This window comes from Arabidopsis lyrata, assembly GCF_000004255.2.
Source record: "Arabidopsis lyrata subsp. lyrata unplaced genomic scaffold ARALYscaffold_8, whole genome shotgun sequence".
Classification (NCBI taxonomy): Eukaryota; Viridiplantae; Streptophyta; class Magnoliopsida; order Brassicales; family Brassicaceae; genus Arabidopsis; species Arabidopsis lyrata.
In genome coordinates this window covers 14,805,156-14,826,631 of record NW_003302548.1, presented here as the reverse complement: position 1 = coordinate 14,826,631, position 21,476 = coordinate 14,805,156, and the positions used below count along the sequence as shown (strand labels likewise).

Below are 21,476 nucleotides of genomic sequence, written 5' to 3'. Positions count from 1 at the left end.
TTTATAAGGTTTTACAAGTTATAAATACCTTATAAGTACCTTATAAAACCTTTTAAAATACATTGTAAAACCTTACAAAACACTTGTAAATACTCCGTAAAACCTTTAAAATACCTTGTAAATTTTCCCGCCAAAAAAATTTCGATAAAAAAAATTGCGGAATCACTTTTCCCGCAAAAAAAAAATTTTGGCGGGAACAATTTTTACGGGAAAATTTTACAAGGTATTTTAAAGGTTTTTACAAGTGTTTTGGCGGGAAAATTGCGGGATCACTTTTCCAGCAAAAAAAATATTTTGTATTTTGTAGACCTAATTTTGTTTCAAATAAGGGTAAAATGGTCATTAAAAATTAAAAGAGGGCAAACTTAAAAATGGACTCTCAAAGGGGTATTTTTGAAAAGGGGTATTGAAAAAGGGGCATTTTTAACAATTTCTCTTAAAAATAATGTAAATTTAAGAAAAACAAAGAATAAAGAGTCAGATTTCACTAAATTTTCTTTTATATATATATATATATATATATATATATATTTGATAAGTTTATATAATTATTAATTTATAGTATTGATGTGATCATATATTTACATATGATTTTTTAAAACGTTATTTCTTATTATTTTATGGAATTGTGTCAAAATGTTATGGAATTGATCGGAGAAATTTATTACTTTATAGTGATTATTAATTTATCGATTATTATGGAGGTTTTACGGTAATAAAAGAATAAAAGGAGTCATTTAGGAAAATGATTCCATGGGTTCAAGTTCTGTAATATATTATGTATGGGGTTAAATAAGGTCGGTGGGCACACAAAAAAAATCAATAAATCTGGCTGTCCACTAATACTTGAACAATTTACTGTGTAGCTCGATATTAAAAACACTGATTGATCATTCTACGTAATTTGTTTTGTTAAAATAACACAAAGTACCATTTTTACGTTTTATTCTCTACATATTTCACAACTTTTAGAAAATATCATCTCAAAAAAATTTACAACTAATTTCGGTAGTTTCTACAATTGCTTTCTAAATGACTTGTAGCATTTTTTATTTTATTTTTGTTACCGAAATTTATAATGCTTTAGGAAATGAAAAGATAAAAATATGAATATGAGTAAATTAATTACCTTTGGTGGTGAAGAGGATCTTGTGAACATAAGCATGCAAGTAAACAACAATCGCCTCCGGATCAGCATACTCTAACAAATTGGCCGCGGTATGTCTATGACCGGCATGGTCAAAGATCGTACCACCGATCTTAGTCCCGTAGATATGATCGTACGTGAAACCATTGTCCGGAAACTCTCCAGCCTCCAAAAGCCCATCTTTGAACGCCGATTGCCATCCCATTACTTGTGGCTTGAACACAAGTTTCTTCTCGACCCACTGGTAAGAAGCTTCCACTTCCTCCATCTCCCACTCAGCTTCATCCACGTAATCATCGCCCGCACGCGTGTAGAATCCACCGTTTATTACCGAGCCTCCACCGAGGACACGTGGCCGTGTGTTGTAAACGCCGTCCTCGGAGATGAAATGCTGCGACCATGAGTTCGGTGTGTTGTTAAAGAGTGTGTTGGCGAAGTTGCCAATATCACTGGCCGTGGGATTGTCATAGGGCGAGCCACCGCGTTCTAGAACCAAAACGCTGGCGTTTTGAGAGAGTGTTGCGGCTAATGCACAACCTGCGGTTCCTCCACCGATGATTATGTAGTCGAAACGAGCATGCTTTGGTGCCAATGTTGCATCTTTCATAAATGTATAATGTCCGGCTTTACAAAAAAAAAAAAATCATGAATCATGAAAAAAAAATCATCATCACACATTAAATGGTATCTATAGGAAAATAGTATTGTACGTACCTTTATCGCAATAACAAGAGCCAGATAAGATTAAAATTGCGACGAGAATATTACGAAATATACATGAGATGATGGTCATTGTAGCAATGAGCTTATGTTACCAAGCAAAGCCAAATACTCGATTGCAAAATATATATTATGAAAAGTCAAAGTCAGATCTGCAAAGAGTTTTTAAGCCCTCATATATAACAAATTGACTAATCATGTTATGCCATGTGAGGACGAAATAAAATGTTCTTGACATTGCTATATTAATTTTTCTTACACATGTATTATGCAGTATTCCATCTGTATAGTTATTAACATATTCTTGAGAATAATAATAATTGAAAAGTCACGTACGTTCACGTTATTAGTTTAAAATAAAACCTTAATAAATACGATTACTTGTTTTTGGTGTGTGTAATATATAGATGAAAATGATTATTCAACCGGCAACAAATTCACCCAGACTGTCTTCGGTTTTTCAAACGCAATTGATGGGATTTGTCACCTTCTTCTGCACCTATACGATGAGATCACTAGCATGATGATGAACCGTTGAGGTGATTTGAATTTAAACATTCAGTGGCAATACTTAAAGCTATGAACTTTGGAAGGAAATAAACAGCAGAATGCATACTCAAGCAAGACAAATTGACATCACATGTCTTCGAAGTTATTGGTCACACAATAGAAAAAAACAAGCATGTAATAATTATCGATCTTTAATTCCTCTTCTAGCATACTTCAAAACAGCCTCGAAAGGGTCTCCCTCTTGCAATGTTGCATTGTCACCTTAATCGGAACACAGAAAGACCATTGACATTCTTTCACTACCTCCAAAGAAATTTCTTAGTTTCAATTTTATTTCTTCTTTTTGAAACATTGTAGCCATTTTATTTGATTAATCGAAAACCCGGTTATCAAAAATTCAACTTTTCATATTCTTAATGACTAATTTTGGGAAACTACATTCTTCAAAAAGCAAGATTTCTAAAATGTGAAATTAATTCCCGCTCATCATTATAATCCTCGGTTCGCGTGCTCCTTTACCCACCACCACGACCACATTACTTTGGCCTCTTTACGCTAATACATTAACATGAGAAATAAACAAGTACTACTGTATTGCAGTGTAATGATGTTTTGCACTTTCTGATAACGTTGTAATTAATTAATACCTTGAAGGGCAAGGCCGATATACCAACAGATGATCAGTGTTCTTTTGATAGCTATTAATTTGATAGGAAAAAAAATTAGAGTTTATGTACGCACTAAAAGAATATAAAAGATATATGATGCATATTACAAATAAAAACATAACGACTTGAACATATTGACTGTTTTTGTTTACTCAAATGGGCATAGTGGTATATCTTAGCATGTAAGCATTGTAAATAGCTAAAGGAAACAAAAGTGAAAAAAACAAAAACACTTTCTTGACCACTAAGCTCTACGCGTTCTGAAAAGAAAACTTGCGAAAACAAGACGAAGTGTACACTTTTCAGTTTTTTCTTGATAATCATCATTATTCCCGGCTAATTTGCTTTTGCTTTTCTTTTTTCTCATATAGGTTCTAGAAAGAGAAAAACATCTTGTAGTTTTATTACCAGCGCAATTGTCTCATGTAATTATGTATGTAACACCACCACAATTTCAACGAAATCTTAGTATGTTGTGAGTGGGGTCATTGAGTATTGAGACGTTGTATAATAATTAATGAATACTTCAGGACGAAAACTCAAGTTATGGTAGTTTATACGCTTTCATTTATACATTTGACTAGTATATTAGATTAACAGATAAAAAAAATAGATGAATTATGAATAGCGAAATCAATAGAACGATAACACTTTAAAACCAAACAGAAATTACTTTTCTTAAAACACTCCAAAAAACTATTATTTACTAGATAAACAAAATGTCTATAATTTAGTTTTAAAACTTGCGGGATAAATTAGAAAATTACTTGTTATTTTCACGTTTTCTTATATATCAAAAGTTTTCGAAAGTGAACATGAAAAAACCGCATACTATTCAAACTATATGATTGCGTTTATACTCGGATATTATATGTTTTTTCTATGAATTGCTATCATTGGTCATACGTTTTTATTCAATAATAATTATATTAGGTCCTTCCAATGTAAGAACTTATAAAAATTATGGTAAAAATTATTCATATCTTTTAATCCGTACACACTGCTCACTGCATATGCTTGTTCTGACCATTCCACTACATTTCGTACTAACTACACACTTAGTGGCTTAGTGCACTTGTTTAGTTTCTTCCTCTGGCTCATTCGGCTGATATACTTTAAACACTAAATTTTGGCATTTACCAAGGACATACTCTTTTCTTATTATCAAATCGAAATCAATTAAAAAGAGAAAACATTCTTTATCATATGAGACATGGTAAAAGAAAAGAGAAATAAGCTTTTGTCTTAGGTGCACTACTTTAAAAAAACTTTAGCGTATTTATTTAACACAAGCTAGGCTAATGACTTGACAATTACAAACACACACATACATCTTTTGCACCAAAAAGAGGAAGAAAATGCTTCAACCATTTCCGGGAGATTCACCACCACCAAACTGCCTTCACGGCTGCTTCTCATCGTCACCTTTTCACGGTGCCGCCGCCTCCAAACACCCACCAGATTCAATCCCCACCGTCACATCCGCCACTCTCCGCCGTCATTTCGCCCAAACCACGGTCTCCACCATCTTCCCGGACACCGAATTCGTCGACCCAAATTCTCTCCCTTCTCATCAAAAATCCTTCTCCGATTTCATCCAAGCTTACCCCAATTACTCCGACACTTACAAGATCGACCGTATCAGATCCGACCACTACTTTCACTTGGGGTTATCACATTACACGTGTCTTGATTACATTGGAATTGGTTTATACTCTTACTCTCAGTTGCTCAACTACGACCCTTCCACTTATCAGATCTCCTCTTCCTTGTCTGAAAGTCCTTTCTTTAGTGTGTCTCCCAAGATTGGTAACCTCAAGGAGAAGCTTCTCCACGATGGAGGTCAAGAAACAGAATTTGAGTACTCGATAAAGAGAAGAATCATGGGTTTTCTCAAAATCTCCGAGGAAGACTACTCAATGGTCTTCACCGCCAATAGAACTTCTGCTTTCAGGCTCGTCGCTGAGTCTTACCCGTTTAACTCAAAACGAAAGCTTTTGACGGTTTACGACTACGAAAGCGAGGCGGTGAATGAAATAAACAGAGTCTCTGAGAAACGTGGAGCCAAAGTAGTTGCGGCTGAATTCTCATGGCCAAGACTCAAACTCTGTTCGTCCAAGCTGAGGAAGATGGTCACTGCTGGGAAAAACGGAAGCAAGAAGAAGAAGAAAGGTATTTTCGTCTTTCCGCTTCATTCTAGGGTTACAGGATCTAGGTATCCATATCTATGGATGAGTGTGGCGCAAGAAAATGGGTGGCATGTGATGATCGATGCTTGTGGTTTGGGACCTAAGGATATGGACAGCTTCGGTCTCTCGATATATAACCCCGATTTCATGGTGTGTTCGTTCTACAAGGTGTTTGGAGAAAACCCTTCGGGATTTGGTTGCTTGTTTGTCAAGAAATCCACCATTCCGATTCTTGAATCTTCCACTGGCTCAGGTATGGTTAACCTCGTACCTACAGACAATCCGCTTTCGTTACACGCGTTGGAAGAAATCAGCCGGACACAAACAGAATTGGATGAAACATATAGCTTTAGTTCTAGCGTCGAATACAAAGGCCTAGATCATGTGGACTCACTAGGGTTGGTAGCAACAGGGAATAGGTCAAGATGCTTGATAAATTGGTTAGTAAGTGCTCTCTACAAACTCAAACATTCAACAACTAGTCGTCTCGTCAAAATCTACGGTCCAAAGGTTAATTTCAATCGAGGACCAGCGGTTGCATTCAATCTATTCAACCAAAATGGCGAAAAAATCGAACCTTTTATCGTGCAGAAGCTAGCCGATAGCAGCAATATCTCAATCGGAAAAGGTTTCTTGAAGAACATCTTGTTCGAAGAGGACAACGAAGGAGTGAAAGATAGAGTGTTTGAGAAGAAAAAAAACAGAGACATCGACGAACCGGGAATCTCTGTTCTCACTGCTGCGTTAGGGTTTCTTGCTAATTTCGAAGATGTTTATAAGCTTTGGATTTTCGTTGCTCGGTTTTTAGATTCAGAATTTGTAGATAAAGAGAGTGGGAGATGTGGTGTTCATGTTTTTGAACACAAGAACCGTGAAGTAGTCTAGTTTATATAGCCTAGTTTTGGCTTTGGTTTGGTTTGGTTCACTTCTTAAATCAAAACCGGTTCAACAATCAATGAAATTTCAAGTAAATTTCTTTCTACTTGTAATCTGTTCATTAAAAAACTTAGCTTCCAAATTCAGTAGGTTGGAGAGAGAGATATGGACCATGTGGTAGAGGCCAAGGCCCATTAGGCCCATATTTGTTCAGCTGTCAAGATGTGATCTAGACCGTTGATTTGATAATGGACTATAAAAATGAAACGATGATCTTGAGGGCCCCTTCTTCCATTTTTGTAGGGTTCGTGCAGAGGATAAGGTTAGCTTTTGAACTTTTTATTTTTCTACTTTTCTAGGGTTTCTTCAGCTTTTTTTTTTATCACTGTTCTTTAATTTACAAAAAAAAAATTCAAACTTTTTAAGGTTCGAATTGAAAAAGATAACATTTTCCTGCAAAATATTCAGTAAAAACTAAACATTTTGACTGATTTTGAAGTTTTGTGACATTCAGATTTTTTAGGGTTTTGTGTAAATGGAATCGAATCAAGAAGGCAAAGCGATACAAGAGATTGACCAAGTAGCAACCATGACCCATCTGTCTGACCCGAATCCGAAAACCAAACCGGGTATGATGATGCTCATGAAACAAGAAGACGGGTATTTGCAGCCGGTAATGACTAAACCGGCTCCGAAGAGACCGGCTAAAGACCGTCACACGAAAGTAGAAGGACGAGGTCGGAGGATCCGAATGCCTGCGGGTTGCGCTGCTCGGGTCTTTCAATTGACCCGTGAACTTGGTCACAAATCTGACGGAGAAACGATTCGGTGGTTATTGGAACGAGCTGAACCGGCGATAATTGAAGCAACCGGAACCGGGACTGTACCGGCTATTGCTGTTTCGGTTAACGGAACTTTAAAAATACCGACGAGCGCTCCAGTGGAGAATAACGGCGGTGGTGACGGTGACGGTGACGGTGACCTAATGAAGAAACGGAGGAAGAGAAACTGTACGAGTGAGTTCGTAGACGTTAATGAACATGACAGCTGTTACAGCTCCGTTACTTCTGGGTTAGCTCCGATAACGGCGTCAAATTACGGTGTTAATATCCTGAACGTCAATACGCATGGGTTGATGCCGTTTTGGCCTATGGGCATGGGTACTGCGTATGTTACTGGTGGGCCGAATCAAATGGGCCAAATGTGGGCTATTCCTACCGTTGCTACAGCTTCGTTTCTAAACGTTGGTGCTACGCCGGTGTCTAGTTACGACGTCTCAAACGCTTCAGCCGCTGAACCGGAGATGGAAACGAGCGGTGGTGGTGGTGCGACGCAACCGCTGAGGGATTTTTCTTTGGAGATTTATGATAAGAAAGAGCTTCAGTTTTTGGGTGGCTCAGGGAACTCATCTCCGTCTTCATGTCACGAGACTTAGGAATTTTAACTGTTGTTAGTTGTTGTTTTTTATAGGTCAGTTTGATCCCTGATTAGGAAAAGATGTGTAAAAGATTTGGGAGAACCATTTCAATCTTATGTTTCTGTCAAACATTTTTAATGAATGAAACTGTCCTATCCTTTTCTTTTCTAAAACAAGAATTAAACCAAACCAAAGTACAGATTGTAAACACTCTTAAAAGGCTAAATAATGTTAACTTGTGCTTAATTAACTAACACTCGTTTCAAATATCCCCAAGAGACTAAAATAACTTGTGCTTTACGAAACTAACGAAAAACAAAGCTTCGTTGATGTATTTCTCCATAACGCCGCTCCTTGCAAGCTGAGGTGTCATCAACCAAGAACCAGTTACAAACACAAACCCCACTGTGAGTATCCTCGAAACCGCCGGAGTCAACCGCCACCGCTGCATCACCGTCGTCTTCTTCTTCACCGCCAATTCCGCCGCAAGGCAAACGCCATGTAATATGAAAAACAAAGTAACTTCCCCTGTGGGCATTTCACGAGTTAAATAGAAGAAAAGCAAGTCGTGAACCAAACCGGAGACGATGAACGTCACCAAGATACCAGAAAACAGAGCCCAATCGGAGCTCATTCGACGTTCAGAGACTTGCCGCATTGGTGTGTAAACGGCTGGCCGGAGAATCGAAGGAACAATAATATTCCATCGGCGACCCCAGAAGTCTTGTAGAGATGTGGCTAAGTATGGTTTATTAGACTGTGGCTCAAGGTCACAGCCAAGAGAGATAGAAACAAAAACTTTGAGTAACGTCAGAATAATCTCAATCTCTAGGTATAGATGTAAAAAATAGAGTCCCAATAGCAGAAGAGGAGGCAGAGTTTGTTTGTAGTCATACAAATGTAATAACACACCAAAGATAGCAACTTTAGTGGCGAAAACCAATATGGGCAAATGGGTCTGAGGTTTAGGGTTTTGCTGGGCTTTGATTGGGAAGCAAGTAAAGCAGAGGAATCGGGAGAGATTTGAGGGAATTGGGATTAGAGGACCTTTATCAAAGGAGAAGAGGATGAGTTTGAAATTTGCGAGCCATGTGAGGAAAAATGCTGTGATGAAAGATAAATGCACAGTGGAGAAAAACAGAGGAAGAACAAGAAACAAAGTAAGGATGGGGAAAACAGAGAGGAATCGAGGAAGTCCTGGTTTGATTTTGGGTGGCAAATAGTAACAATAAGATATGGAGATTATTGTAAGAACCAATACTTTTATCAAACTCTTGAGTTCTTCTTCCATCTCTCTTAGTTTGATATGTGGTTGAGTTTTTGGCAATGACCGAAGTTGTAACTTGGTTGATTTTACTGGCAAATCACCTTAAGTTAAATATTTGCCGAGGGAATATCGATTACATAAAGTGGGTGAGAATTGAATAAAAATAAAGAAGCATTAATATTGAGTGGTTGTCTTGAGTTAATGGTTGTAAAATCCTCTAACTATACAAAATAAATAATGGAAAATATCTTCATGCGATGAAGATGAGAGAATGATGATTGATAATTTGATCTACTAAAATTGGATTAAGGTTTCTCCAAAGTCACTTTTCTCGGAAGAGACACTCGCATTGTTCGTTTTACAGCAGCGTTTTAAGATAAACCATTAGTCCATAACGGGTAACGGAACCGGAAATTATTGGATAAGAGTTGTGAACAGATAGTTCGAGAAATTAACTAGACATATTTTCCGAAGAATTCTCATAAATAAGGGAATGGGATATTGGATATTGGATTCCATATGAAAAATTTGGGACATAAAATTCACTACCTGATACACTCCCGAAATCTTACTACTTCGGATAGGATTCGAAAAATTAGAGTAATTAGAGTATCATTATTATATAAAAAATTCTCATTCATGAGTCAGTTTTAGGCTTTTAGCAATTTCCCTAAAAATATACTTCCTCTGTTTTATAATATAGGTTATTTTGGATAAACTTTTTTTGTTTCCCAATATAAGTCGTTTTTCAAGTTTCTATACAAATTATATATTATTTTAATATTTTATAATTATTTATATTATGCAGTCTCTTTTATGATTGGTTGAAATTTTTAAAAATAGATATTTTTAATCTGCGTGTTTTTAGCTAAAATAACTTATATTATGAAACAGAGGGAATATGTTTTTTCTCGTGGAGAAGTAAAACGACCAAAGTGACATTGGTTTGCGAGAATGGATATACTGGTCAGTGGTCACAGTTAATTGAGCTAATATTCACTACCTAATACGGTAATACCTATCAACCTCAAACTTCTCCAATTCCAAAAGATACTAAAATGGTACCCAAAAAAACATATAAACACACACCAAAAAGGAATCTAAGTGACTCAATGATTCCCATACTTAGGACCAGTGTCGGCCCGGAAAATTTGGGTGCCCTAAGCAAAACTTAAAGCCCATTAAAAAGATTTTCTTTTAAATTATATTTTTACCATTAAAAAAAATATTTTAGTTGTCTCTAAAAGCCCTACAAAAATTACTGTATATAAAAAACTTAACAAATTTTTAGGTAAAAAAGACCCTCAAATTTTGAGGCCCATATCGGTGGCTTCAGTGGCTTATCCTCTGGGTCGGACCTGCTTAGGACACAAAACACATGGTTTGTAATGAGCTCGTGGTCATGAAAGGACACAAAACTCAGTTCAATTATGAATACATATTATATAGAAAAAATTGGAAATAAAGGATATCTACTTAAAAATTTGTCCATATATCCCTTCTTCTTGTAGATTGGTCAAATAGGTTTTTTGAAAATAAAAAACCCAATTTTACCCTCATTTTCTCTCAAAATTAATAAAAATTGATTTTAAAAATTAAACTATGTAATGTATTTACTAAAATTAAATAGAAATCTAAACCTTCCACTTGAGAAAGAGTCTCTCAATCACCTAGACCTAATTAACTGTTTTTTTTTCCCTGTCGTAGATGAACATGTCGAGGTAAAACAAAAAGGACCCTAGTCTCTCTCAAACGAGCCCACCGCCGTATCTCCACCGACTGCGTGTTTTCCGGCATTGTTGGTCCTCCGGTGTTCATCTGGGCGACGATTGAAAACTGAATCAATAGGTACGTTGCTCTACTCTTTTTTGTGATTGAAATTATGTCTTTTTCTCATCTCAAGTCACAATTTTTGTTACTCGTTTAGAAATTTGCGTTCATATAAACAAAAATTAGATTTGAGACTTGTAGATCGATGTGAATCTTTTTGTTCTCTCGATTTAGTTGCAAGTCACAATTTCAATTTGCATGTAGAGTTGTTAATATCTTTGAATTCGTGAAACTCGATTAAAGGTTTCAATTTGGTGAGTTTTAAAATTCCAAATTTAAATTGAATGTAGATTGAATAAGTCTTTCGCTCTTTGATTCCAAATTACAATCGAAGTGATCTTTTTGTTCTCTTTTTGATCTGTTTAGTCCACTATTTGTGTGTGTGTGTGTGTCGTGAGTAGCTCAAGTACGTGTCTTGTTTTTTTTATTAGTTATAGATTTTGTCTCTTGTAAATCTTCTACATCTAAGTCAATTGTAAATCTTTTTAGCTAAAGCCATCCACATATCGTCATTGGAAATATTTCAATTGCATGTAGATTGATTAAGTCTTCTATCTCTTTGATTCATGTTAATGTATATGTGTTTGTGTTGGAATTCATTGATCCTTCTTGAGCTGTTTAGATATTTGATTTTAAACTCTCAGCTCTTAAGTTTATGAAATTAGAATTCTTTTGTGATCCTTCTTGAGCTGTTTAGATATTTGATTAAACTCTCAGCTCTTAAATTTTGACATTGTGAAGCTCTTAGGTTTATTTTAATATCAAGTGTTTTGTCTCTTAATAACTTTCAATATTTGATAAAGCTAGTTTGTTCTCTATTTTCAGGTTTTGGATCTACATTACATCAAAGGTTATCAATGGAAAACAATCTAGGAAGCACGAGTAAGACATCAGGTTCTTTAACATACTAATTTCTGTATGCTAACTGCAACTATGCACTATAATTAGTCCATCACTGTGAATGGTTTAAGTTACATATGTTTTGTTTTTTATGTGCAGCCACTACTAAGGAGTTTCCCAAGCGCCTTTTCGGACATGGGTAAAGAGCCTGAAGTTGAGAAAATTAACAACAGCTGCAGATTATCGATACTTAGGAAAATCAAAGATGCTTTGCCACATTGAGTGTCATATGTTTAATCTAAGCATGGATTTGATAAACGATAGGAACATCAAAGAGGCGCGCATGAAGATTGATGTAGACCTTTGGGAGGCTGCTCATGATCCTATCTTAATTGAGCGAATGGAGAACTATAAACCTCCACATCAATTGTCGGATATCCTTGAAATTGATTGAGATTAATTAGCATTATGGTTTTTTTTATCGTGCAAACAGATTATGTACTAGTCTTGCGACATGTGGTTTGTATGACCTTTGTTTTTTTTCCTAATTATTTAGGCATTTTATGAAAGTAAGTTTCTTGAGTTCGTCTCTAATATCTCCTTTTAGCTCGAGCAAGATGATTTTTTGTTCTCCACTACTTCTTGTGCTTATCTGTTTTATACGTGTTCTACTCATGTATAATTTGATCCATTACAAACTTGATTATGAACACAAACATTAGAGACGAACTCAATAACAAAAAATGATCATAAGTAGAATTGAATCCATAGTTCAAAACTAAACCACGGACTTAACTAATACTAAATCTATAAATCAAAACACAAAAAACAAAAATATAAGTTTAAGTGAATGTTATACTCAAAATAGCAAAACGAAAATTATTAGAATAAAATCAAAAGTGGTGGACTAAGACGTGTAGGATTAAGCCGTGTAGCTTTTTAGGGTTTCGAAAACGTTTTAGGTTTTAATCTTAGTCTAAAAACCGTAGACAACAACTTCTACATCTTTTAGATCGTAATCTAAACAATAAATATTCATTTAAATCGTAATCTAAAAAAAATATTTTGTTTCCTTTTCTAAAGATTTACTTTCTATATTTAGAGCATTCTAAAAATTACAGAAATCGAAATCTGCAATACCGTAGAATATACATTCTAAACTCAGATTACAATTTCTAACGATGGCAGAAGATGTAGAAATTATTAGAACGTCTATTCTAAAATATTTAGAACATAGAGAAAAACGTAGAATGCATGTTCTAAATATTTTAGATTTAGGATTTTAGGATTTCTAAAATTCTCAGAACAGAAATCTTATCTGAAATACGTAGAACATGTATAAAAATGCAGAATACACGTTCTGAGTTTCGCAGAACTCTAGAAAACGTGTTCTACCAAAATTAGATGAAACTTTATCTATCAAAAAATCAACTTTTTTTAAACCAAATCAAAAAAATTCCACTTCAAATCACTTATACTCTTGTATATCTACATGTTTTTATGATTATTTTTTAAAAAAAACATTTAAATTAGGGTGTAGGGGTAAAATCGTCCAAACTGATAATCTCACAAAAAAAGTGTATATGGACAAATTTTTAAGTAGATATCCTTTATTTCCAATTTTTCCTATTATATATATATATATATATAGAGTAGAACTCAGTTGAAAATACAAGACAACAATTGCTTGATACAATTAGAGTTCTTCTCTAATTTTATTGTATGAAACAATTGTTTTTTTCTTCAACAACTTTAATTAATTGTCTCAAATGAGCCAGAGAAAAAAAACAGTTGCAGTCTTGTATTTTTAAAGGGAAAATTAGAAATAAAGGATAAATATTTAAGTATTTGTCCATATATGAATTCTATGAACAAATATCAACTATTCCTAAACTACCCCTTGCATAAGATTGAACCAATTGTTTCAAAAATAATTAAGAAAAATATGTTTTAAAATGATAAAGAAGACATGAAGATATATAAAATATCAAAAATATATTGTTTTGTTTTCGTTTTAGATGGATATAATTTGATCTATAAAGTTTAGAATATGTCTTCTGAAATTAGAATGTATATTCTATACACTCTACATGTTCTACAAAATTTAGATTATGTATTCTACACACTCTACATGTTCTACAAAGTTTAGAAGTCATTTCCGTTCTACGATATTTAGAATACTAGTTTCTACGACTTTTAGAATACATATTCTATACTTTGTTCTTTGTTCTACAAAAATTAGAATATGTTTTCTAACATTTACTCATGTTCTAAGAATGTTAGAAAACATATTCTTAAGATTTTTTTTTATTCTATAAAAATTAGAAAGTACATTCTATCTAATTTAGATTTAAAAAAAAAATCTTAAAATATGGAAATTGAATATAGTGAATTTGATTACATCTGCAAATTACAGAAGTTGAATTCTGAATACTTTAAAATTCTTTTTACCTAAGTGAATAGATTATAACACAAATTAGAATTTTTCTTTATACTTCACAAAACGCTTAACTTCTCCTCCTAGTTGGGCAACCAATCAAGAAGTTATTTATTAATTAATGTGTGGTTGACAAAAAAAAAACCCGTTAAATTAGTTGAATTTTGAATACTTTAAAATTCTTTATACCTAAGTGAATCAAAACCCGGAAAATTAGTTGAATTTTGAACACTTTAAAATTCTTTATACCTAAGTGAATAAATTATAACACAAATTAGATTTTTCTTTATACTTAACAATTTTTCCTATAGATTACGCTTAATTTTTTGTTTCAAAACCCGGAAAATTATAGTTGCGCTCCATAAAGAAATTGAAATCAAGGGAGAGAGATAGCGAGAGAGATCGAAGAAGAAGAAGAAAAAAAATATATTTAATATGGCGTTATTAGAGAGGTGAGAACAATTACGAAAGCTTAACTTTGATGAGCAAGAGAATCAAAGAAGAAGAAGATATGAAATTATCTACGGCAAAACAAATAATGGAATGTAAATAAATGTTGATTTTGTGCTATATTTTTTCCAAATTGTTTTTAGAAATAAATCAATTTAATTTTGAATTTTTTTAATAGTTTAGTAAGAATTTAAAAGACTGGAGGCATATTGGGATTTTAATTATATGAAATCATATATGACCAATATTAAAGTATATATGACCAATCATGAATATAGAATGCATAGATGGACAATAATTTAATTATTTGTCCTTTATTTTCAATTTTCCCATTTTTAAATTACCATATTGTAGTATTGTTTATAACCTCGTCACTAAAATATGCAATACTTTTTATAAGTTTTTTTAACTTCTCAATATGCATTATTTTTATTTCGATAGTCTCATAAGTTGTTGTTAAAATATAACAACAAAAATTAATCATATATTTAAATTTATGTATATTGTTTTTAACTTTTTATAAGTGAATTCAATTATTAATTTTGTTATTTATCGTCAGAAGAGTTCTATTTCTAAATATTGAAACTACAAAATTTATAGCATCCAAAATATTAGTTTTATGTGAATCAAATTATCTCACCTCATATTTTTCTATAATATTAAGATAAAATCTTAAATGATATAACAAATCTTTCTATAAATAAATTTGTAGAACTTTTACTATGCATAAATTACAACTAAATATCTATATTTACCACATTGTGAAATTTTGATTATTTACAGATTGATGAAAAAAAAAAAAAAAAGATTATTTACAGATTCTTTTAAGGGCTCTTAAATTCTGTGGATCGACTTATGTCACACTGGTCCTCCTAGAGTCAGTCCTGGTCTCAGTAAAATCGATTGACGTGCCATATACTATGTCCATATTATCAAATCGGCAAAGATATTGTTAAAACATTACTTTGGAGTTATTGAAATGATGGACCATTTTAGAAATCGTCCACACAGTCCTACCGATACCAAGTATTATGGTGACTGGAGATTGGGAAAGATATTGGTGATTGGTGAAACTTTAATATGTCTCATCCATTTGTGGTTAGTATGCACAGTGGCCAGTGCAAAACACTGGACTGGATAGCTCATAGTTGTCAGATCAATTTTAAATATCATTTCAAAGATATCAAAATACAAATAAATACATTTATACAAAAAACGGGGAACGACAAAACGAAAGAAACGAATTTACACTATTCTTTATTTGGAAAGTCTTACTTACCAACAAATAATTTAGTTCATTATTTTCGTACTAATTAAACTCATGCCTACTTCAACAAATTGTTTTAATTTGTTAATTTTTTTTTTTTTTTTGATAAACCCTATCGGCTATCCGGTCGGGCCCGGTAGGAACGCACCAAGGTGCTACATAGTGGACGACTGGTCCACCGTGTTAACGGTTAGGCCCTTACGGGCTACCATTCTGCCTATCCCGAGTTTGGAATGCCTTCCGACTAAGTGCCAGGGGTAGTTAGGCCGCCTGCATTTCTGGCTACCAGGTAAACCAATTGGGCCAAGGCCAGAAATTACTCTGACTTTACGCTTGTGTTTTAGATTTTGCCAAAAAAAAAAAAATTATATTAAATATGATTTTGTATTTTGGTCACATGTAAACGCAAATAAAAAATGCAGAAACTAGCTTGGATTTAGGGCATAATCTCTTACTGAGAGATGACCATAATCATCGTGCTTTCTAGTTTGTCTATAAATCAAGTTTCCTTTTCACTCAAATTAAAGAATACATCACACACAACATTGATTATCTTTGTTTATCAACCTCCTTCTCTTATGGCTTCAACAAGCTTAATTGGAGTTTCCATAGCCATCATTTGCTTTCTCATCCTCCATCGCTTCCTCTTCAAGAAACCTCTTTACCAGTTCCTTATAATTAACTGGCCGGTGTTGTGGGGATGATTCCGGGTCTTTTCTTGGTGCTCCACCGTATCTACGACTTCACTGTGGAGCTTCTTGAAAGCACCGAGTTAACATTTCCATTCAAGGGACCGTGGTTCGCTGGAATGGATATGCTGCTCACAGCTGATCCAGCTAATATTTACTACCTAGTAAACTCAAACTTCTCCAATTTTGTTAAAGGTTCCAACTTCAAAGAGATCTTTGATGCCTTCGAAGATGCTTTACTCACAAAGGACTCGTTGGCATGGAAGAATCTGCGGAAAGCTTCTCAGGCCATGATCAACCATCAAGGGTTTCAAAGATTGTCATTGACTACCACGAGAAGTAAAGTTAAGGACGGGCTTGTTCCACTTTTCAATCATATCGCTCGGGAAGGCACAACTGTAGATTTGCAAGATGTGTTCTGGAGGTTCACGTTCGATACAACTCTAGTTACAGTAACCGGGTGTGATGATCCTAGATCTCTCTCCATTGAAATGCCAGTAATTGAGTCCGCTAAAGCTCTGGACACTATTGTAGAAGGAATCGTTTATAGGCATGTTAAACCTAGATTCTTGTGGAAGCTACAAAGCTGGGTCGGAGTCGGGATAGAGAAGAAGATGATAGAAGCTGGTGCCATTTTTGATCGAGTGTGTGCGAAATACATATCAGCCAGGAGAGAAGAGATTAAAAGATCACAAGGGATTAATAATGGAGAAAGTGAACATCTTTTGACATCTCACATAAAGCTTGATACAACCAAGTACCAGCTCATGGATCCTATCAATGATAAGTTCCTCCGAGACAATGTCTTTGCTTTACTTCTAGCTGGGAGAGATACCACTGCCTCTGCTCTCACTTGGTTCTTCTCGTTTTTGTCCGAAAACCCTCTAGTGGTGACTAGGATTCGCCAAGAGATTGACACGATTCTACCAAGAAGTAGTAGTGGCCACGAGAGGCCATCTTGTGATGCAATGGAGTACTTAAACAAGTTAGTGTATTTACAGGCCGCATTGTGTGAAACAATGAGGCTTTGCCCACCGGTTCCTCTCGAGCGTTTGTCTCCTGTAGAATCAGATGTGCTTCCAAGTGGACATAAAGTCGAAGCAAACTCAAATATTTTGGTCTTTATTTATGGGGTGGGTAGGATGAGAGCTGTATGGGGAGAAGATGCATCAGAATTCAAGCCAGAGAGATGGATTTCCGAGACCGGAGAGTTGAGACATGTACCTGCCTTCAAGTTCTTAGCATTCAATGCCGGCCCAAGAATATGCCTCGGTAAACAAATAGCTATGATTCAAATGAAGATTGTGGCCGTGGAGATATTACAAAACTATGACATTAAGGTTGCCAAAGGGCAGAAGTTTGAACCAGATACTAGTTTAATTCTTAGAATGAAGCATGGGTTTAAGGTTACGATTAACAAGAGATGTTCATTTTGATATTAGAGAAGTAATCAAGTTTGTTTTAAGTTTTATTTCGAAACCATAGCCTAAGAGTATTAATGAGGCAAATTAAAGTGTGATCTACCTTGACTTTTAGCTTGTAATAATCCCTTAGTATATATTAATAGAGAAACACTCTAAAAAATAAACCTTTTATTAACGTGTTATTAACAAGATTGCCATGCTGACGTGTCGCTCTCAGAATGATTTGTCACCTATTTAAATAATTGCACAAATTTTATTAGACTATTTACAGAATTTGCCATTAGTATTATACATACATATATTCCATTAATCAAAATGAATTTCTAATTAAAATTGCAAATAATTATGCAACAAATCTTTCCAAAATAAATATACCACAAACTTAAACAAATGATTATGTAACTAATATTAGTAAGAGAAGCTTCGAGACAACTTTTATCTCTATATTAGCAAGATCATTAAAATGTAGTAGAGGCTACAATACTTTGCTAATGTTGGTGAAAGCATCCAAAATTAATCTTGATTGATGCTAAAGTTAGTTTCTTTTATTCATTTAAAGTTTGACTATTACTTTTACTTAACTTATAATCATGCCATAATACGTTTAATAATATGTAGTAGTGTAAAATCTATAATACGATCAATAATATGTAGTAGTGTAAATTATATATATATATATAATTCTACAAGAAAACATGGATTTAGCGACTACAAGAAACATAACTAAAGAGTCGCTAAACACATAATAACCACTAATTAGCGACTAATAAACGTTGTCGCCGAACACTGCGTCGCTAAAATAAATTGTAGCCTAATAGTCGCTAAATAGCGACTATTCTGCGACAACTATTTGAAGTCGCCTGTACGTCGCGTATGAGTCGCTAAATTGGCGACTGTCCTGCTACTAATATGTCACTATTTGGCGACTAGTTTGGCGACTAATAGGTGACTGCGGAATCGACAAAAAGACACTACAAGGCGACTGTTTTATGAATGTTTTAGTGACTGAATTGCTATCGTTTTGCGACTTATTGGAGGTTTATTTATCGATTTTGCCTGCTTATTTTGATTCCAATTACGTTTGCATTTACTAATTAAAACCAAACATACAAAACATACAAGTTCACAAGACCAAAACATACAAGTTCTTAATAAACATAAAAACATACAAGTTCACAAGACCAAAAGTACAAGTCCAAAATATCAAGTTCACAAGACATAAATACATACATACTTGTACCATAAGTACAAGACCAAAAGATCAAGTTCAAGTTTTTGAGTTAAGAGGAGAGAAAGCTAAGTAGCAGGAGTAGTACCATCAGCATTAACAGCAGGAGTTGGATTTGGTTGGACCTCTGAATGATCATCCGCAGCAGGAGTTGATTGGGAATTGAGGAAGGCCAGGAAATTAGGGTCAGTTTCACTCAGGTACTTCTTCACCATCGACAAATGCTTGATCTCAGCTGCTTGTGATGCTGCGACCCGCAATGCCTCTGCTTCACGTGCTGCTTGTAGAGCTGCTTGTTCCTCTATCTTGCGGTTAGCATCCTCAAGCTGTGACTGCAGGGTTGTGAAAGAAGAGATGCTTCATGCGTACTTGCGCTTCCCGTTGATGTAAACCCCTAAGCTGCCAATTCCAAAGTAATCCCCTCTATCATTTGTGACAGTAGACTGCAAAACAAAGTAAAAACATTAGTGCTTAACAGATAAAAGTAGACTACAGAGCAAAAGACAAGACTACTACCTAAAGAAATATCTCATCATCCTCCTCATGAGACAGCTCAGACTGACGCGAATTACCATTAGACTGTTCATCATTCTCTTGCAGGGCAGCCAACTTAGCTGCCTTGTTCTTGAGATATGCCTGATGGATTTCCTGCGCCTTCCTATCCACTAATGTCCCATCCTTCTTGGTATGAGTTCTGATGAACACTTCTCCAATAGTAGGAGGTCTTCCCAATTCAACTTCCTGAAATATAGTAACAGAGATGTCAGCAAGTAATAAACAAAACAAGTATTTAAAACAGACATGTAACATACCATCTCTTGCTCCACTTGTAAAAAGGACTTTGGACCAGAAACATGCTTGTGAGGACCAAGACCATTACGTTCAGACATCCTAGCTGCTGATGTGGTTGAACTCTTGGCTTGGGCTTCTTCAGTATCCAAATACTTACACATCTCTCTCCACAGAGTTCTCTCAATCCAATACGGCCTCACTCTTGGGCTTTTTGACCTTGCCTTACTAACCATGTCTTTCATACGCAGTGCAATGATCTTGTAGAACTTGGCTTCAAACACACCTGTCACTGAGGGATGCCAGGTGTGTGTTTTCTACCAAAACAAGAGGACAGTGAAGCAGATGTTAGTTATCAAAATACAATATGAAAATACAGTAGTAGAAGAGGGATAGAAGCTTACAGCGAATTCAAGAAAGTATCTTTCTCTTCTTCCAGTTGGCACACAGCTCCAATTGTAGTATGGTCCATCAAACTTGTTAGTAAAACACTTGGTGACCTTCCGGGTCAGCTTACCCTTATCCTTACCAAACCTACAATCACATAAACAAAACAAAACAGTTAGCTATACACAAGAATACAAACAGAAGAATACAACACAAGAATACAAACTATACCTAAACAAACTTACAATCTATACACAAGAATACAAACAGACCTAAACCTCTTCACAAACTATACCTAAACAGAACCATACCTAAACACTAAACAAGAACCAGAACCATACCTAAACCCTAAACAAGAATCAGAACCTATACAAAAACAGACCTAAACCATACCTAAACCTATACACAAACCATACCTTAACACAAACAGACCTAAACCATACCTAATCCTATACACAATTCTAGACAATCCTATACACAATTCTATACAAACAATTCTATAAACATTCAGAATCCTTACCATGTCGTTCTAGGCTCTAAAGTTGGAGAGATGAGAGTAGTATAGAGCTCACGGCCTGGGATGAGAAGCGTATCATGTAAAGTCGCGAGGACATCTTCTGGGAGTGTTGAATCCCTCAAACCTTCATCCTCTAATGCAGTTTCATCATCAGCTTCTTCATCCGATGCAGCTTCTTCTTCTTCAACGTTCTGAGCTTGAGAACTGTGACCAGACAGAGAGGCTCTTGGTGGTCGTTGTTGATTAACCACTGGAGAAGGAACAGGCGCTGGAGGCTGAACTGGAGCTAGAGACTGAGAGGCATGGGGAGAGCCGGATGCTAAACGATGAACAGAGGAGACAGATGCTCGAAACGGAGTCGTTCCAGAGCCCCGAGGAGATCCACCAGCTGCATGCTGAGATCCTTCGCCCGACTGGAAAAGCTGTAGCGGAGGTGGATAGTCTCTTAGACTCAGTTGTGGTGAAAGCTGGCGATTCGGCAGATGCTCAGTCCCATGATTTGGATCTTCAGGGTTCACCGGCGTGAACTCATACTGCGACGGAAGGCTCCTTGGTCTTCGACTCGACACACCGGAAGATGTGGGTCGAGTAGGGACGACAGTGGGTCGCTTCACCGGAGACTTCGGTCCCCTCTTCCCTCTTCCTCTTCCTCTTCCACCGCGAACACGAGGAGCCATCGATTAGACCTAAATAAAGTAGATTTGTAGAGAATCGGAGAGAAATTGCAGGGTTAGGGTTAGGGTTCGTCGAGAGAGAGAGAATTAGGGATCTAGGGTTAGAGAAATGCGGAATTAGGGTTTCCTCGGTTAGAAATAGGGAATTTA

At 35.4% G+C, this 21,476-nt stretch overlaps 5 protein-coding genes and 1 long non-coding RNA gene across 7 annotated transcripts in view; 4 read left to right on the top strand and 2 right to left on the bottom strand.

The window, feature by feature from the left end:
- The window catches only part of LOC9301958 (protein HOTHEAD), a 4,767-nt gene extending 2,697 nt beyond the window's left edge, over positions 1–2,070 (bottom strand). Inside the window, exons 1-2 of the mRNA XM_021025967.1 lie at positions 1,862–2,070; positions 1,130–1,771 (exon numbers count right to left, since the gene is read on the bottom strand). Of these exons, the coding sequence (XP_020881626.1) occupies positions 1,130–1,771; positions 1,862–1,940 (721 nt within the window). The 5' untranslated portion in view covers positions 1,941–2,070. The remainder of the gene's footprint in view (positions 1–1,129; positions 1,772–1,861) is intronic.
- Positions 2,071–4,217: 2,147 nt separating this feature from the next.
- LOC9301957 (molybdenum cofactor sulfurase) lies at positions 4,218–6,190 on the top strand. Its single transcript, XM_002865837.2, has one exon. It carries the CDS (start codon positions 4,404–4,406, stop codon positions 6,117–6,119), a length of 1,716 nt encoding a protein of 571 aa, XP_002865883.1. The 5' UTR covers positions 4,218–4,403; the 3' UTR covers positions 6,120–6,190.
- A 118-nt stretch (positions 6,191–6,308) lies between these two features.
- LOC9301956 (transcription factor TCP19) lies at positions 6,309–7,689 on the top strand. Of its 2 annotated transcripts, none has more exons than XM_021015697.1 (2): positions 6,309–6,432; positions 6,634–7,689. In XM_021015697.1, exon 2 carries the CDS (start codon positions 6,646–6,648, stop codon positions 7,543–7,545), a length of 900 nt encoding a protein of 299 aa, XP_020871356.1. In that variant the 5' UTR covers positions 6,309–6,432; positions 6,634–6,645; the 3' UTR covers positions 7,546–7,689. The 2 variants fall into 2 exon arrangements, with proteins under 2 accessions (XP_020871356.1, XP_020871355.1); XM_021015696.1 differs by having other exon boundaries at positions 6,625–7,689.
- On the bottom strand, positions 7,646–9,043 carry LOC110225730 (probable long-chain-alcohol O-fatty-acyltransferase 5). Its single transcript, XM_021015695.1, has one exon. It carries the CDS (start codon positions 8,816–8,818, stop codon positions 7,808–7,810), a length of 1,011 nt encoding a protein of 336 aa, XP_020871354.1. The 5' UTR covers positions 8,819–9,043; the 3' UTR covers positions 7,646–7,807.
- Positions 9,044–10,450: 1,407 nt separating this feature from the next.
- LOC110225707 lies at positions 10,451–12,176 on the top strand. The gene is made up of 3 exons (XR_002329921.1): positions 10,451–10,642; positions 11,450–11,518; positions 11,624–12,176. It is a non-coding gene; the product is annotated as an uncharacterized LOC110225707 (long non-coding RNA).
- Positions 12,177–16,022: 3,846 nt separating this feature from the next.
- Positions 16,023–17,895, top strand: LOC9300216 (alkane hydroxylase MAH1). Its single transcript, XM_021025656.1, has one exon. The coding sequence runs from the start codon at positions 16,319–16,321 to the stop codon at positions 17,741–17,743; it is 1,425 nt and encodes a 474-aa protein (XP_020881315.1). The 5' UTR covers positions 16,023–16,318; the 3' UTR covers positions 17,744–17,895.
- Positions 17,896–21,476: the final 3,581 nt, after the last annotated feature.